At 55.2% G+C, this 16,357-nt stretch overlaps 1 protein-coding gene across 2 annotated transcripts; it reads left to right on the top strand.

Annotated features, from left to right (window-relative positions):
- Positions 1-19: 19 nt before the first annotated feature.
- Positions 20-15,999, top strand: URM1 (ubiquitin related modifier 1). Of its 2 annotated transcripts, none has more exons than XM_004005603.5 (5): positions 20-74; positions 4,446-4,516; positions 12,675-12,756; positions 14,280-14,328; positions 14,691-15,999. In XM_004005603.5, exons 1-5 carry the CDS (start codon positions 40-42, stop codon positions 14,757-14,759), a joined length of 306 nt encoding a protein of 101 aa, XP_004005652.1. In that variant the 5' UTR covers positions 20-39; the 3' UTR covers positions 14,760-15,999. The 2 variants fall into 2 exon arrangements, with proteins under 2 accessions (XP_004005652.1, XP_027822177.1); XM_027966376.2 differs by having other exon boundaries at positions 14,235-14,328.
- The last annotated feature ends 358 nt before the right edge of the window (positions 16,000-16,357 follow it).

Below are 16,357 nucleotides of genomic sequence, written 5' to 3'. Positions count from 1 at the left end.
AAGTTGAGGGGAGTTTCCTGTGAGCTTGGCTTCCTCAACATGGCAGCGCCCTTGTCAGTGGAGGTGGAGTTCGGGTGAGTCACAGAGCTGGGGCGCCGTGGGGATGGATTGAAGTCGTCGGGCCCGGAACTCCCCTCCCTCTGCCTTGGGGCCTGTCACCACCGAATCGCCCCGGCAACTTCCCTGAGCTACGCCACCCGCCTGGGAGAGCTTGAGGTTCGGTCTCCCTGGGCGACGAGGCCGTATGTCCGGGAATAGATGCGCATACCCGGGAGTTGGGGGTATGCTTCTGGCACTCCTCCATGCCCTGCGCCCTACGGGACTCAAAAGGTGTGACTGGTTAGCAGGCCTCCCGGCCTTGTTTGCCAGCTCCATTTTGGAGCAGGCCCGTGTGTCTGGCATCTGAGCTTCTAGGACCGAGACGGACCAACCTTTCCGAAGATTTGAGGGTGTTAAACAAACCTGAATCCTTTCCGGTACATTTAGTAAACTTACTGAGTGCCTTCTGCAGGTCTTAAGTCAGGTGGGGACATGGGGCTAGGTAGCACAATAGTGGAGACTAACCCTGACAGAACAGGGTTAGTGCGTGTGCATGTGCCTGTAACTTAGTCACTCAATCATGTCCGACCCTTTGGGACCACATAGACTGCAGCCCGCCAGGCTCGTCTGTCCATGGGATTTTCCAGGCAAGAATACTGGACTGGGTTGCCATGTATTTCTCAAGGCGATCTTCCTGACCTAGGGATCGAACCTGACTCTTGGGTCTCCTGCATTGGCAGGTAGATTCTTTTACCGCTCTGCCACTACAGTATGCTCAAGATAAAAAGTGCAGGATGGGGCCACACATGCTAGTTACCAAAGAAACACAAACCAGGGAGGAAATCTCCTCAAGGCATTCTCTTCTGCCTCTTACAGAGAGACTGTTTTTCATGTGATTTCAGAGCTGGAAAAAAAAAAGTGCAAAGCTTAGAGAGAAGGCAGAGAAACAGATCTTAAGAGATGGACGGTATAATTTCTAGACTCAGGTGGAAAAGCTGGGGCTAGATTTGTCTGTGTGTGTGAAGATAAACAAGCCAAGGCTTATGTGAAAGGGAGAGTCTGGGATGGGAATCGGAAACCTCTGCCTATAAATGCCTTTCCTTCTATTGGATACCCCCAGTTTCTTTCATGGATTGCCTTCATTGCATAGTCCATTCACCAGTCATTTATTGAGTGCTTACCATGTGCCAGGCAGCGAGCCAGGCACAGAGGATACAAAGATAAATAGAACTTTGTCCATGCTCTCCAGTGTTCAGCGTTGCTGTCCCTTACGAGGGGCTAGTCTCATGAATGTTAACTGCCTTTTAATTGATGATATTGTCTGGCACCATGGATCCAGTTAGAACTATGCTGGTCTGGCCACCTGATTATTTTGCTTTATTGACCCTTTGCCCAGCTATGTCCCCCATAGCCTGCAGGTTCCAGAAGGTCCCTGCTGTTTTGACAGGCCTCAGCAGAGCTGAAGACAGAAAAACTACAGATTACCAGTGCTGAGGCTTATCTACAGTCAGCTTGGCTTGGGCTTCCCAGGTGGCTCAGTGGTAGAGAATCCGCCTGCGAAGTTTTGATCCCTGCATCAGGAAGATCCCTTGGAGAAGGAAATGTCAACCCACTCCAGTATTTCTTGCCTGGGAAATCCCATGGACAGAGGAACCTGGCAGGCTATGGTCTATGGGGTCGAAAACTGTAGGACACGACTTAGCAACTAAACCACCACCACCACCCACAGCCGATTTACCTTTCACGTTCACTGAGTCAGACGTGGCATTTGTCTTCAGAAATGTCTTCTGTGTCAGGTCCTGTGCTTTCAGCAGCAGGGAAGTCATACAAGGAACACGTGGTCCTTGCCCTCTGGGGCTTACAGACTTGCTGGAGTTCCTGTTTTCTGGCTCCACCATCTCAGTCTCCCTTACCCCAAGAGCAATAGTGAACACCAGCAAGGCAAGACAGTGTTCCCACCACCCACTGCTACAGGGTCCCATGAGAACTGCAGCTTCTTGGGAAGCAGGAATGCCCAATATGTAGGCTAAACCTAGAGTCCTTCTCTCTTTGTCTCTGTCAGTGCCTGTTTCTCCCTGTGGCCTTTCTTTCATTTTCTGTGTCTCTTAGCCTACTTCCTTCACCCTTTACTCTGAACTTAGGTATGTTTGCAGAGAAACTAGTTTGCCCATCAGGCTCTTTCTTTTGTCCCCAAGTGCCACCCTGATCCTTGAAGATTCCAAAAGTTGGGACTTTGCCTCTTTCCCGTGAGCAGCTGTGTCCCCGCAGCCCCACCAGTTCTCGTAGACACTCTGGAAGGCTGCCCTTTGCTTTCTCCCGCCTGTCACTGACCGGGTCTGCCAGCCTCGTCCTGCCAGAGCAGCTTCTCCAGCCACAGGGGATGCAGTGCAGGTAGTACAGATGTGTGTTGTGTCACTGCAGCCCAGACAGGAGAGCCCCACCTCCTTTTCCCTTTTCCTTCTCCTTGAGTCCAGGAGGTATTGGCAAAAGAAGGGAATGCCACTAGGGTCAGAGAAGAAGTGGGGAAATGGGCATGTTCACTCATTTCAGCAAATATTTCTTGAGTGTCTGCTGTGTACCAGGCCCTGTTTTAGGCAGAACTTGCATCCCCGCAGGTAGAGGGGAAATGAACAAAAGTAAAATATATCAGATAAAAAGATGAAGGTAAACTTGAAAAAGTGAAGACCATTTGAAGGGTGTCTGTACCAGTCACTGGTACCAACAGACACCTCCCACCAAGAGCTGGGGAGTGGAGGAAAGACAAGGTATCTTGGGTTGTGATGCCTTAATTGCGTTTGAGTCGCAAATCCTGTAGGACCTATGAGAGTTTGACTTTGGTTTTCTTCTGGGACCAAGTTGGGCCCCTTCTTGCCTCCGTGAATCACTTCAGAGGCTGGGAGTGCACCTTCCTACCCTCCAGATGTTCTCACCACAAAAATGCCAACCCTTCCCTCGGGCGCTGGTAAACCCAGCAGTGACAGGTCAGTCGCTGAGCCAGACTGGTTCTTTATCCGCCTGTGAAGGGAAAACAGCGCTGGCCTCTGCGCCTGGCACCACCAGGTTTGGCCAATCTGGGTTGTTTGCTTGGGTGCCAGCGCTTCCAGTTCCCACTCCTCTGACCCCCCAACTCCTGTCGCCCCTTTCTTGTCGCCCTCCCCCACCCCAGCTGCTGCATGTGCCAGCCCCTACCCAAGAGAGAGTGGGGCTCTTGGAAGGGGATAAATGGAGGCTCTGTATGGGCTTGCAGCTGAAATGGCGCTGCGCGCGGCCACAGATGGGCCTCCTCTCCCCCTCCACATTTCTGCATCAACAAAGCGTGACCTTGTTTGGATGACAGTCACCCCCATGTTTCCCCCATGACAATGCGTGCCTTGCCTTTGCCTCCCAGTGGGCCGTCTCAGGACACCTCTGTTCTCCAGCTCTGGGGAGGGGTGGTGGGGTGGGAGTCATCACACCCTTCCCAAGGCTGTTAAGGCTTCCCAGTTAAGAGCCACGTGAGGTCTGCGACGAGACTCGGGGAGGAACAGCGTGGTGCTGAGAGCCCGAGTGTCCGCCCCATGAGTTCTGGCATCTGCACTTGGCAGAGCCTCTCTGCTGGCCCAGGCTTCCCTTAGCCAGGTGTTGGGACCCAGAAGTGAACCAGATTCTGCCCTCAAGGGGCTTCCTGACCTTCTGGGCAGCTTTAGTTGTTTCTGCCAGAAACCAATTAGAATTCAAATACTAGTTCAGCTACTGCCTATCTGGCCTTGGACAAGTCACTTAACTTCTACTGGCCCCAACTTGCTTCTCTGTTGGTCGGAGTTAATAATATCTGCCTCCCTCCTTCCTTCCCCGGGATTCTATGAAGGTGAAATGAGACGACGAATGTTCTTGTAAAGGGCAAGCTTACTGCTAAGTCCAGTGGGGGTCTCCCACTCTCTAGCACTTTGGTTTGCCCACCAGGCCGGCAGCAGGGCTGGGGACAAGGCACAGGCAGGGGAATTTCAAAGTGTCACCTGGCCCTAGGAAGCCTTTATGCCTGGGTCTCCAGTGTGCCTTGGGGTAGCTCCTCAACATTTTTGCAGACAGAAAGCTTGAGGCTTGAGAAGATGCCGTCCCGTGCCTAGGGTCTCACCAGTCAGGCCTGGGTGGGGTCTGGTCTCCACCTCAGGGCCTGTGCTCTGCCCCCATATGCTAAGCTACCTCTTGATTCAGAGGAGTCAAAGCCAGAGTCTGAAAATTTGGGTACTTAAATGTTAATAAACATTATTTCTGTCCTGCTTTACCACATCAAGAAGCCACATTTGAGAACTGATGACTGATACCCACGGTGTTCCCGAACCTTGGTCTCTGACTCTCTTGGGCATCTGGTGCCAGCCTCCTCAGTTTTCAGTCTCTGAGGCTCTTTCTCTGGCCCTCCTTTGCAGAGGTGGTGCGGAGCTCCTGTTCGACGGTGTGAAGAAGCATCAGGTCACCTTGCCTGGACAGGAGGAACCCTGTGAGTACAGGCTCTCTGAGCGCCATTGAGCAGCAGCTGCTCCACAGGGTCACTCAGCCTGGTCAAGTGAGAGTGGGTAGGATTTCCCGGGCCATGGGGAGGAAGGGAGAGAGATCACCAGTTGTCTCCTCCATCCTCTCCAGTGTCAGCCAGCTTTGTAGGGAGGAGATGGGATCGCTGCGTCCTTCCAAGCACAGGTTCTGTATTCAGACTTGAGTTTGAATCCCCTTAGCACCTTAGGCCGGTCACCTCACCTTTCTGAGCTTCTGCATTCTTATCTGTGAAAGGGGGAGATGGTAATCCCTATCTCTCAGGGCTGCTAAAAGGTGTCAGCCAGCTGTACCAGGCATCTCTGCCATCACTGGATGGCCACAGAGGGATGTCTTCACAAAGGAGATAATCTTTGTCAAGAATGGAACAATGCAGATGGACTTAATGAATTTCAATGAGAAGAAAAGTGTCCAGCCAAAGAGATTGGAGGGGGGAGGTTCATTCAAATACCTGTTTGTCTTTTCTTTAGCAAACACACCCTGAGCACCTCCCATGCCACAGACTATGTACCAGGCACTGGGAGACTGACCCTGCCTTCAGATTTGGGAAGTGGGGAGGAGGATTTCCAGAGGTCCAGCTGGGTAAATAGCAGCGTAGCCTGGAGGCAGGGGCTGGACACTGCCACTGTGGAGGGGCTTTGCAGCCCTAGCAGTGGATCTTAGCAAGAGCAGAACATTCAGGAGTGGGAGCCCATCTTACCTTGGGCTGAGATACTTCTGGGAAGAAGAGGAAGTCCGTTGTATGGGGAGCCAGGGGAATGAGGTTCCTGGAGATGGGCAGTAGAGAAAGTCAAGTGAGGTTTGACAGGATTCTTCTGGAACGGGACATACATCTGCCAGGTATCAGTTATTGCCCAGATTCACCCACTGCCAAGACTGTCTCTGACCCTCCCTTGGGGTTGAAGGGCAGTGGCGTAGGGCAGGTCTCTGTGCCACATTCAGAGGCCAGGGTACAGGGCGCTGCCCCCTGGAGCTGGCTGTGGGCATGAGGCTGAGGTTAAACGTCAGGACTGTGGGATTGTGTCCCTGGTGGAGGAAGATCCAAGATGCTATAGGTGATGGTTTCTTAGTTTGACAGATGGCTCTGCAGCCTTGGGAGGAAACAAGGGGCTGTAGAAGCCTCTCAAAGATGCAGCCTTAAAGACTTAGCCAGGACGTTATTAAAACATCACAAGTTAGGGTTTGTTTCCCCCTGCTTTTGCTCCGCATGAAGGTGCCCAAGTTTAATAATTCCAGTCCTTTTCATTCATTCATTGACCGAATGCTCTCCAAGTGCCAGTCGTAGAAGAAAGTACTTTATTCTTTCCTGTGGTCGGCACCCATCTTTTTGAATATGCACACGTGTTTTCCTTTGTGCCAGGCTTCCCAGGTGGCGCAGTGGTAAAGAATCTGCCTGCCAGTGCAGGAGATGCAAGATATGTGGGTTCGATCCCTGGGTCGGGGATACCCTGGAGTAGGAAATGACAACCTACTCCAGTATTCTTGCCTGGAAAATTCTGTAGACAGAGGAACCTGGGCAGTCCAGGGGTTCGCAAAGAGTTGGGCACAACTGATCTCGTGCACGCACTCTCTCTCTCTCACACACACACGCGCACACACACACACACGTGTTTTCCTTTGTGCCAATTTGATCTTAAGCAAAACTGATATGGTTCTTGCCCTGTTGGAGCTAACAGAGTGAGGGCCATGGAGCCAGGCAGTGAAGAAGTGAACGCATGGATGCATAACAGCACGAGTGGTCCTCACTGGCACCAGAACAGAAGGGCGCTTTGAGTGAGACATCAGGGTGGCCAGGGAAGGCTCTTTAGAGGAGTGTCTTTGAGCGGATTCCCTGGTGCCCTAGTGGTTAGGAATCCGAATGTTCAGTGCCATGGCCCAGGTTCAGTCCCTGGTCCAGGAACTGAGGTCCGGCATGCTGCATGGCACTAAAAAAGAGAGAGAGAGACGACTTTGAGGCGAAAGCCCTGAGGAACGGATGGAAGGCAACCTAACAAATTGGAGGGAGAGCAGAGGTGCGTGGGGCCCATTGCAAGGAGAGAGGACTGCACTTGTGAAGCCCCCAGGCAGAAGGCATTGTGGTGGTCAAGGACCCAGGGAAGGCCAGTGTCCTCGGGCACAGGCTGAGTTTGACAGGGTAGGCAAAACCCCAGTGGGTGGTACAAGTAATTGTCACAGATTCTTAGGTGGTATCTATCATTACTTCCACTTTAAAAAGTGTAACCCTCCCCGCCCCCCAAAAAAACAGTGGAAACCCAAACTCAGAGATGTCCAAGGTCTTACCCTCGACCATGCGCTTATATGTCATTGGCAGAGCTGGGGTTGAAGCCAATGCCAGGGTCACCCCATCCTGCAGGGTGCCACTATCCCATTACCATTTATCCCAAGAGCTTCCGCGAATCACATCACATCTCAGACCTGCAGGATATTCTCCAGTTTTCACACTTTCAGGCCTCCAACAGCTACTGATCTCAGTTTTCATAATGACCCCAGTAGATATTATCTATCGACAAGGAAACCAAACTTCACAGAGAGAGAGAGTGACCTGTCCAGAGTTACTCAAGCAGGGAAGCTGGCTAAGACCTAGGTTTGTTTTTATTTTTATCTTTCGGCCATACTGCATGGCATGTGGAATCCTAGTTCCTCAACCAAGGATCAGACCCAAGCCCCCTCCATTGGAAACCTGGAGTCTTAAACCAGCGGACCACGAGGAAAGTCTCTAAGACTCAGATTTTGAATCCCTCATCTACTGCCTTGGGGGCAGGTAGGGGGCTCTCCTCCTCTCTCTGGGATGAAATAAAAGGAAGCAGGGGAGGCTAGCGGAAGTGGCCCATGTGCTTAGTTCTGGGCCCTTGGCCATGGGTCTCTACCTCTGGCTCCCACTTGTGCCCTGCTGTGCCCAGAGGCATGGGTCACATCACAGCGGCAGAGCTGGTTGGCAGCTGCCAGGCCTCACCCTGGCACACAGAGCCCAACAGGAGGGCAGGGGCCTGGTGCCACGGGGAGAGCCTCACTCCTCCCAAGCCCATGCCCAGATCTGCCGTCTGGCAGCCTTCCCAGCCCAGGGGCTGCCACTTGGCCAAGCAGGTCTTGGAGACTCCAGCAGAGAAAACAGTGGCCATAAGATTATGGATTGTGACAAGTCTCACAAACAAGGGGACTCCAAGGCCCTGGGTCCTGGGCCAGTGGAGAGCTTCCATCCCGGCCAACTTGGAATCAGAGGCTGGGAAAGGCCAAAGAGGGTGAGATGGCGAGAGAAGGCACCCTGGCAGCATGCGCTGGCAAATTAGTTATTTCTGCAGGCCTCTTATCCCACCTGTAAAGCGGGAGGCTGGACTTGATTTAGTCTGTCTTGAGCTCATTATTGGGCTTCCCAGGTGGCTCTTTGATAAAAAATCTGCTCGCCAGTGCAGGAGACGTGGGTTCAGTCCCTGGCTTGGGAAGATCCCCTGGAGAAGGAAATGGCACCCCACTCCAGTATTCTTACCGGGAAATCCCATGGACAGAGGAGCCTGGCGGGCTGCCGTCCACGGGGTCACAGAGTCGGACATGACCGAGTGCAAGCGCGCACGAGTCAGTTATCAGTTTGACACCTGCAGTTTGGAAACGTTGCTTCCAGATCTAAGCACATGGTTCTGGGAAGCAAGGTGCATTGATCCAGTGAGCGGCTGCCTGTGCAGGGAGCTGAGGATTCTTAACAGCCACCTCCACAGAAGAGGCTTTGAGTGGCTGAGTTTGGGAGGCACCCACCGGCTTTGGGGCCTGGCCACTGGGAGCTGGTTTTTAATGCATCAAGGATCCTTTCAACTCAAGGCTTGCAGACCAGGGTTGGTCAGGGGCCTGGAGCAAATCCCGAATCTCGATGGTCCTAGCCTGGGCCTTACCTGCCCTGGTCCCAGGAAGAGACTGCCTCACCTTTCCCTGCTCCTCAGCCCTGCCTTTGTATTAAAGGGAGGCTGGCGCGGGAGGCAGGGGTGGCTTGGGAGCTCCCAGGCTCTTTAAACTGCTTAGCATGCATTTCACAGCCTCTCTGGGGCCAGCTGTTCCTTTCTCCGCTCTGGGGCCTGTTTGCTGATCCCCTCCCCACCACCCTCCTCTCCCCCTCACCCCTCCCAGTCCCTGTGCAAAATTGCTTTTGAAAAGATCCACTTTCTGCTTAATTAAACAATGAGGAGCGTCCCCTCGCACATCTGTAAACCTCCTTCTGAGGCCAGTTTAGCCCACAAACTGCTCCATTCTTACCTCCATTCACTTGTAAATGGACCCTCTGATGTTCCCTCTACCCTCTCTTCTCTTCTCCCCCCATCCCAGCTCTTTCTTCTCCCCTTTCAGCTGAGGCCTGGGGTGGACTCCCAGAGGACTCCTGTCCTGGAGCCTGGTGGACTTGCTGGGGACCAGAGCTGCTTAACGTGGAGGAGAGAAGGTGTAGGGGACCAGCTCTCCCGAGTCTGCATCGTTGGCATGGTGGTCCCCAGGCCCAGCTAGGCTCTGTGGGTGGGAGGGACTGGAAGCCAGATTTCAGGCTGGGAGAAAATCTCCCCTTGGAAGCCTGCAAGAAGAGGTTGGATGAGGGTCAGCTGTGCGACATCAGATGAGACCGGAAGTTAGATTGACACCACTGGGAGTGGGGGGCGCCACAGTGGGTGGTCGTTGTCCCCAGACAAGGACAAATCCACTGGGGCATGGGATTCTGGTGGGAGCCTCTGTAGGTCTAAGAGGGGTGTGCACGGTGCCCTTTCCCAGCGGCCTCGAGGGGAAGGGTCTCGCAGCCCCCAGGATAAGGAATCCTGAATCACTGCAGGAACAGGGACGTTCATCTTGTCTGTTTGACACCATGCTAGGCCTGCCGCTGGCATCAAGAGCTAGGTTATTATATCCCTCCCTTGTCCAAGGATGGCGCTGAGACTTAGGCGAAGTGACTTCTACCCAGGGCCATCTAGCACACACCCCAGGGCCTTCCAGCTCCAGAACCCAGACTCATAAGCACTCCGCCGCAAGAGCTTGCTCTTCCCGCAGTGGGCAGGCCAGGTCCCGAGGCCTCCTGCACGGGAAATCTGACGGGGTTGGGTGCTCGTCTCCCTGTCCTGGTGCCGCATGGCCTCAGCGTATGAGTCCTTCCACTGGAGCTGTCCAGGGAGCCTCTGAGGAGTCTAAACGTCTAAAAGGGGCAGCAAGAGAAACTGAAGGGTTCTTCCTCTGACTGACGGAGGAGTTACAGCATCGCTATGCCAGGCACAGTGCCAAGAGCTTTCCATGGATCATCTTATTTGAGCCTCACAACACCCCCAGAGGCATTTTTACCATTCCCATTTTACAAAGAAGGAAGCTGAAGAGAGTTCCTTACCCAAGGTCGTTTAACTAGGAAATGATGCAGTCGAACTCAGACCCATATGCTCAGTAAACGTGTCCAGGGCATCTTGTGTGCGAGGTTCTGTGCTGTGTGCTAGGGCTCAGGCTCCTGAGGAGGGGGCCTTCTTCCCCAGCAGCCTCTTTTCAAGGCCCCTGCATGCCCTGCGCAGTCCAGCCAAGGCTGCCTCCCTGGCTGCATCTCGTGCTGACCTTCCGGCCTTCTCAGTTCTATCACCTTGAACCTGCCAATTTCAGCCTGCCTCAGGTCTTCCCATATGTTCTTCCTTCTGCCCAGCTTGCTCCCCCCATCCCACCCGACTCATCCTTGGGGCCTCAGCTTCAATGTGAACACCCTCAGAAAACTCGTACTGCTCCCACACAAAGGAGAGCACGTTTGTCACGACTAATGAAGTACCGTCCACCTCCCCTGCAGGCCTGTGGCTCCACACGATCAGGCTCTATGTCCGCTTGTTTTCCGCCATCTCCGTGGCACCTGGCACATAGTAGCTGCTCAGTAAATATTTGTCTCCTGAGCGATTTCCTGAGATCGCCGGAGGGCAGCCACCATGGGAAGCCACGGAAGGCAGGAGGACACAGAGAGGGAAGGTGACAGTGAGGTTCCCGGAGCCATTCCCAAGCCACCACCAGCCCCTGACTCTGCTTAACCCTTCCTCCTCCCCTGGGCGCCTTTGGAAGCTGACCATCTGGCTTGGAGGCTATTTGCATATTGTCTGGGCCTCAGCAAGCCTAGCAAGATGTCCCTGGGGGTGTGTTTCAGGCCAGGCCAAGTGGCCCTTGCAGCCTACGAAGGGAGTCGGGAGTTCCACCTCTCCCCACCCCCAAATCCAGGCATGGGGAAACAATACGGGTGGTGATGCGGTGGCCTCACCATGGTAACAGGCTATCAAGAATGTGAGCAGGCCTGGGGGGTGCAGAGGAGGGAGGGAATGACCTCAGCAAAGAGGAGCATCATGATAAATGAGCCAGCACCCGCAGCAGACGCCCCCCGGCCCAGCCCTCGGGGACGCCATGACGCTCTGGGATGACCCCGACATGACCATTAGTCCTCCCCGCCGCCCCAGCCTACGAGAGCAGAGCACAGCCTTCCTTAGAGGGAGCCGGAGCGGTGACCCAGGGAATCCTGGTTCGGAACAGGCCGGCAGGGGCTGTGGAGGTGCAGCTGGTGGCCCTCAGGCCAGCCCCTGCCCAGGCCCTCCAAGCGCCACGCACACAGTCAGAGCCCCGCCCGCGGGGGCTGGCTGACGGATGTGTCAGACCCCGGCGGCTCTATCGAGCGGCCACAAGATGTATGGGCTGGCGGCCCACCAGACAGTGCCAAGATGGAGGCCACAGGGAAACCTCTGAAGCCCAGGCCTTGGGGAGGAACCCAGCCAGGAGTCAAAATGGACTGCAGCTACTTGGAGGCAACACGCCCCGCCCCTGCCTGCTCCAGGGACCCTGCGGGCTCCTGTCAGCTTTACTTAAAAGCAGGAATTAAAATGGAAAGGCGCAGTCTCAGCCTGTGGCCACTGCCCATGGCCCTGTGCTCTGCTGGCAGACGGTCCAGGGGAGCTGGCACAGAGCAGAGTGAGCCAGGCCGTCCAGGGTGTAGCCTGCCTGCCTCCTGAGGGGGTGGCAGGCAGGCCCGTAAGAGTGCCTTAAAACCCTGCCCAAGGCTGGTGCTGTGGGTGACACGTGCTGGGCCCCTTCCTGACCCACAGCCTTTTCCTGGCCTGCATGCTAGGAGTCTGCCTCCAGCCAGGGAAACCAAGGCAGTGTGTGGGCCCTTCTCCAGCTTAGCCCCTGAGCTTTGTCTTGGCACAGGCCCAGGACAGCAGCCCCCTCTGAGACTTTGACTCAGGAGGGGCACGGCTAACCTCCAGCCCCCTGCTGGCTTCCCAGAGACTAGCTATCCTCTCAGGGAGAGAAAAGTCCTGCAGTCTTGGGGATGCTCTGCTTGAGGAGTGGATCATTGAGAGCCAGTCTTCGAGGGGGTGATAGTGTGCGTGGCCTTGGACCTGACCCCCAGAAAAGGAGAGGTGGCCCTGGGGACCTGTGGCCTCTAGCCTCCAGATGAGGTGCAGAGCTTGGTGGCTGCCCCAGAACCACACAGAGGCAGGTCTCAGTGTCCAGCCGAGCGGGAGAGGCCCTGTCGACCCTCGGCTTCTGGCTTCCTCATGGCAGCTGCCCTGGCCTGGAGGGCTCTGCAGAGGGGAGTGGAGGGACTGTGATTTGTCAGCATCTCTGGCTGGTAAAGGATCCTTCTCTCCTTCTGCCAGAGGAAATTAACTGATGTTATCGGCTCAGCAATTGTTTTTCTTCCCTCACAAAGGGAAATATATGCAGACTTTCCAAGAGCAAAGCCGAATGCTCCCCATCTGGGACTGGCTGGGGAGATAGAGGTGGAGGGGCTCTCTGAGAAGCCTGCCCCTGGCAGTGTCCGACCATCTCTTAGGCCTTGTGAGTGGAGGTCTGTGTCTGCCCTTTCGGACGTGACTGTTCCGCCCACTGTCCACCTTGAGTCCCCGTTACCTCTTCTTCCAGCTTTCAGCAAGGCCAGGTGCCACTGCCTCTGAGAAGACCTCTGTGGTCTCTCCAAGTCCATTTCCTCACCTTGGAAACCACAAGTCCAGGCGCCATGACAGCCAGGTCTAAAAGAGGCCCTCTGAGCCCCAAGTGTACATCCTCCTGCTCCGGGCAGGGCCCTCAGGGCCAGAAGCATTGAATTTGACGTTAGTTTTGTTCTGTGCCTTCCTCTGCAGGGGACATCCGCAGCCTCCTTGTCTGGATCAAGAAGAATTTGCTAAAAGAGCGGCCAGAGCTGTTCATCCAAGGAGACAGCGTGTGAGTCCCTTTCTCCCCTTCCCCAAGGAGGGCGGGCTGAGGAAAGGAGGCCTGAAGCCCTGGCCTTGCTTCAGACTCCGCCTCCTCCAGGCCCTCTCCCCTCGGATTCTCTTATTTGCCCTCCAAGGAAGGGTTGCTGCTGCCCAACTCTGTGAAAGTTTGTTTCAGTTTTCTTGTTACTACATTGGACTTGGTTTTTTGTTTTTTGTTTTTTTTCCAAAAGTCCAGGTCAGGAGATTGGTAAATTTACCAAAAAAAAACCACTTAGATCCTGCCTTCTGGATGCCACAAACTTGCCAAAGAACCTTGCTCAAATGACTTCCCTTCTCTGGGCTCAACTGTTCTCCCTGCACAGGCAGCACTGAGAAAAGATGCTCCCCAAGGTCTGTCTCTTCCTTTGACAGCCTGGGACAGACAGCGCCCTCCCAGTGATGGACATGTTCTCTCTTTGTGCTATCCAGTGTGGTAGCTGCTAGGCGTTGAGGATATTGAAACCTCGAAATGTTGGTAGTGTGACTGAGGAACCAAGTGTTCAGTTTCACTTGAATGGAATTTAAATTGAAGTGTGCCTCATAGATACCGGGCTGGTATCTATGTGCCTCATAGATACAACGCAGGTCTCAGGTTACAGGGGGTCACTGCACGCATGTGCACACACATGCATGTTTGTGCTCACTTGAGGACACCCCTCGCCTGGCCCAAAGCTTCTGTGTCTGTCTCAAGCCCAGCTCAGCCTCCTGGGAAAGGATCCAGGTTCCGTATGCCAAGAAGTCACTTTACCCGTACAACAAGGCTATTCTCATACGTCACAGAAGTGGGCAGGGCACCTGTGGCACTTGTTCCTCTGCCTGGAAGCAGAGGTTCAACAGCAGGCCCTGGGGGCTCAGGCTGCCATCCGGCCTGGAGCCCAGGTTGTGGTCCAGCAGCTGTGGCGGCCACCCCCAAGGACAGCAGTGCTCTTTGGGTCCTTGCCAGCAGGAACCAGGTTAAGTAAGGTGCTTGTCCAGATGTCGGCCTACCCTGTCCTGCTCCAGGCAGGGCAGCTGTCAGGCTGTCAGGGGCTTGGGGGCCACTGGCAGACTTCCCTGATTCAAAGCAGCCAAGATGGCCTCCTCCCCAAGACGCACATGCGGGAGGCCAGGGACAGTGAGGTTAGACCCCTGGAAGGATAGGCTGCTGCCAGTGGTTCCCTGGCAGCTCCCACTTGACATCCCACTTCATCCTCCCCGGGGAGCTTATGAGGAAGACACTTATGATTTACCCTATTTTCGGATGAAGAAACTGATGCTCAGGGAAACAATGCCCCAGATCTGGGAGGTGGCAATGGAGTTGCACGTGTGTTCCATCTGGCCCTCAGACTTGCCTGTCACCTCCTCTCCCTGGATGCTCTCTGACGGAACCCCCTAGAGCAAAGGCGCCCCTCCACCCCATAGACTCTGCAGCCCAAACATCTAAGCTTCTGCCCCTGCTCTCGCCAGCTCCTGCCATTCACACCCTGCTACTCACCACCGTCTTTCCCGCAGGCGGCCAGGGATTCTGGTGCTGGTTAACGATGCCGACTGGGAACTGCTGGTCAGTACCTCGGGGAGCAGCCCTCCCTCAACCCCTCCCCAACCCACCACTGTGGTAGGAAAGCCTTGGACCTCTCATCAGGCCCAGAGTGGCGGGGTCACCCTGTGTCCAAACATGGCTTCCAGACGGCTCCTCAAGCCTCCCACCCTGAGTGAGGAAGGCGTGGGTTGCTGGGGAAGTGGTAAGCTGCCCTCCATCCTGGAGGTTTGCTAGTTAGTGGATAGGGTACCCACTTCTTTCTGGTAGATTCTGTCTTCCCCTCTCAATGTAGCTAGCCCCTGTGCCCCACTTCCCCACTCAACACCCCGGGGAGAAACTGGAAAAGTGCCCTTGACGGTCTTCTTCTTTCTCTCCTGGACCAGGGTGAGCTGGACTACCAGCTTCAGGACCAAGACAGCGTCCTCTTCATCTCCACGCTGCATGGCGGCTAAGGGCCCCTCTCCATGCCTGGGCCCCCTTGGGGTCGGGAGAGCAGAAGAATCAGATAATCCCCTGGGGCCCTACTTCCAGATCTTCCTGTCCCCCTTGGCTGCTTTCTTCCCTACTCTGTCCCTTGAGCTCCCTCCAGGCAGGGAAAAGAGGCCAGGTGCTAAAAATGAGCCTTTCTCGGGCACGTGAGCAGGGGAAGGCAGGCGCCCGAGCCGGGCACTCCTCCTCCCAGCAGCTGAGGTGGGGGAGGGTACCCCTCCGCATGGCTGGAGTGGAGGGGGTCTGTGCGGCCAGGTGACCCAGCTGCTGTCCCTCCTGTGTCTCCCTGAGTGACCGCTGACAAGGCACTGCCGCTCCTGGGCTGCAGTGCCTTCCTGGGGAAGAGGAATGAACCTCACTAGCTGATGGCAGGCCCCTCCCCTCTCAAAGACAGGAGGAGCCTTCGCCTCAGTTTCCCCATCTGGACAGCAGAGGGCTCTGCCTGTCCCCCATTGATATCATTATGGAACCCCAGCTGGGGTCCCCTATTCAGCGCCGACCGCCCCCTACGCACACACACAGCAGCTGCTCCTCCAACCTGCTCCTCCTCCTGCTCCCCCACCCACAGCCCTTGACCCTGGCCAGCCTCCCCCAACACAGGCCACCAGATGGGCTCCTGAGACCCTCCCCCCGACACAAGGCAAAAGGCTGCCTATGTACAGCTCATTCCACTGGGGGTGGAGAGCAGGAGGGTGTACGCTAGACCTTGGACTGGCAAATAGAGGCCTGGGGTTGGGGATCAATGTGCCTCAGTTTCCTCCCTAACGACAATGGAATTTTTATAATATCTGAAAACTGAGGGGACTTCCCTGGTGGCTCAGACAGTAAAGAATCCACCTGCAATGCAGGAAATGTGGGTTCAATCCCTGGGTCGGGAAGATCCCCTGGAGAAGGAAATGGCAACCCTCTCCAGTACTCTTGCCTGGAGAATCCCTTGGACAGAGGAGCCTGGTGGTCTACAGTCCATGGGGTCACAAGAGTCGGATACGACTGAGCGACTGACAGACACACAAAATTGAGATACTTGATGGTGCAAGGGCACACTTTATCTACTCTCCCATCTCCTGCAGGAAGCAGGATGGGGCAGGCAGCACCTGGGAGGCAGGGTGACTCCCCCCACCCTCATCCCTTCTGGAAGTCTTGGGGCCTCAGTGCCTGCAACAGCTGGCCTTGGGCAAATAAAAGACTAAGTTGTTTACTGGCCTTGCCTGGAACTTCATCCTTAGAAACCGAAACCAGTGGGACCCCACGTTCCCCCAGCTGGCAGTCACTTCTCTGGTCCCACCCTCCCTGTCTTCACCCCAGGGCTTTCAGAACTGCCCTTCACCCAAAAAAGAGCAGGAGTTGAAACCCAGACTATCCAGACACTGAGAAGGGATGATATGGTTGGGCCATCTGGAGAAGGGGTGGCAGGGCCAGTCTGTGCTGACCAGTCTGGGCCCCAGGACACTTCCCTACCCGTCTGTCCGAGGCCAGGCTTTGTCCCACAAGCCGCAGCCAGCAGCCTCGGAATGCAACAGAACAGAGGAAGCCTAGTTAAGACTGCTGAGCCCCACTTCCC

This window comes from Ovis aries, chromosome 3 (assembly GCF_016772045.2).
Source record: "Ovis aries strain OAR_USU_Benz2616 breed Rambouillet chromosome 3, ARS-UI_Ramb_v3.0, whole genome shotgun sequence".
NCBI lineage: Eukaryota > Metazoa > Chordata > Mammalia > Artiodactyla > Bovidae > Ovis > Ovis aries.
Note: the sequence above shows the minus strand (reverse complement) of the source record. Positions and strands in the feature narration are given on the sequence as shown.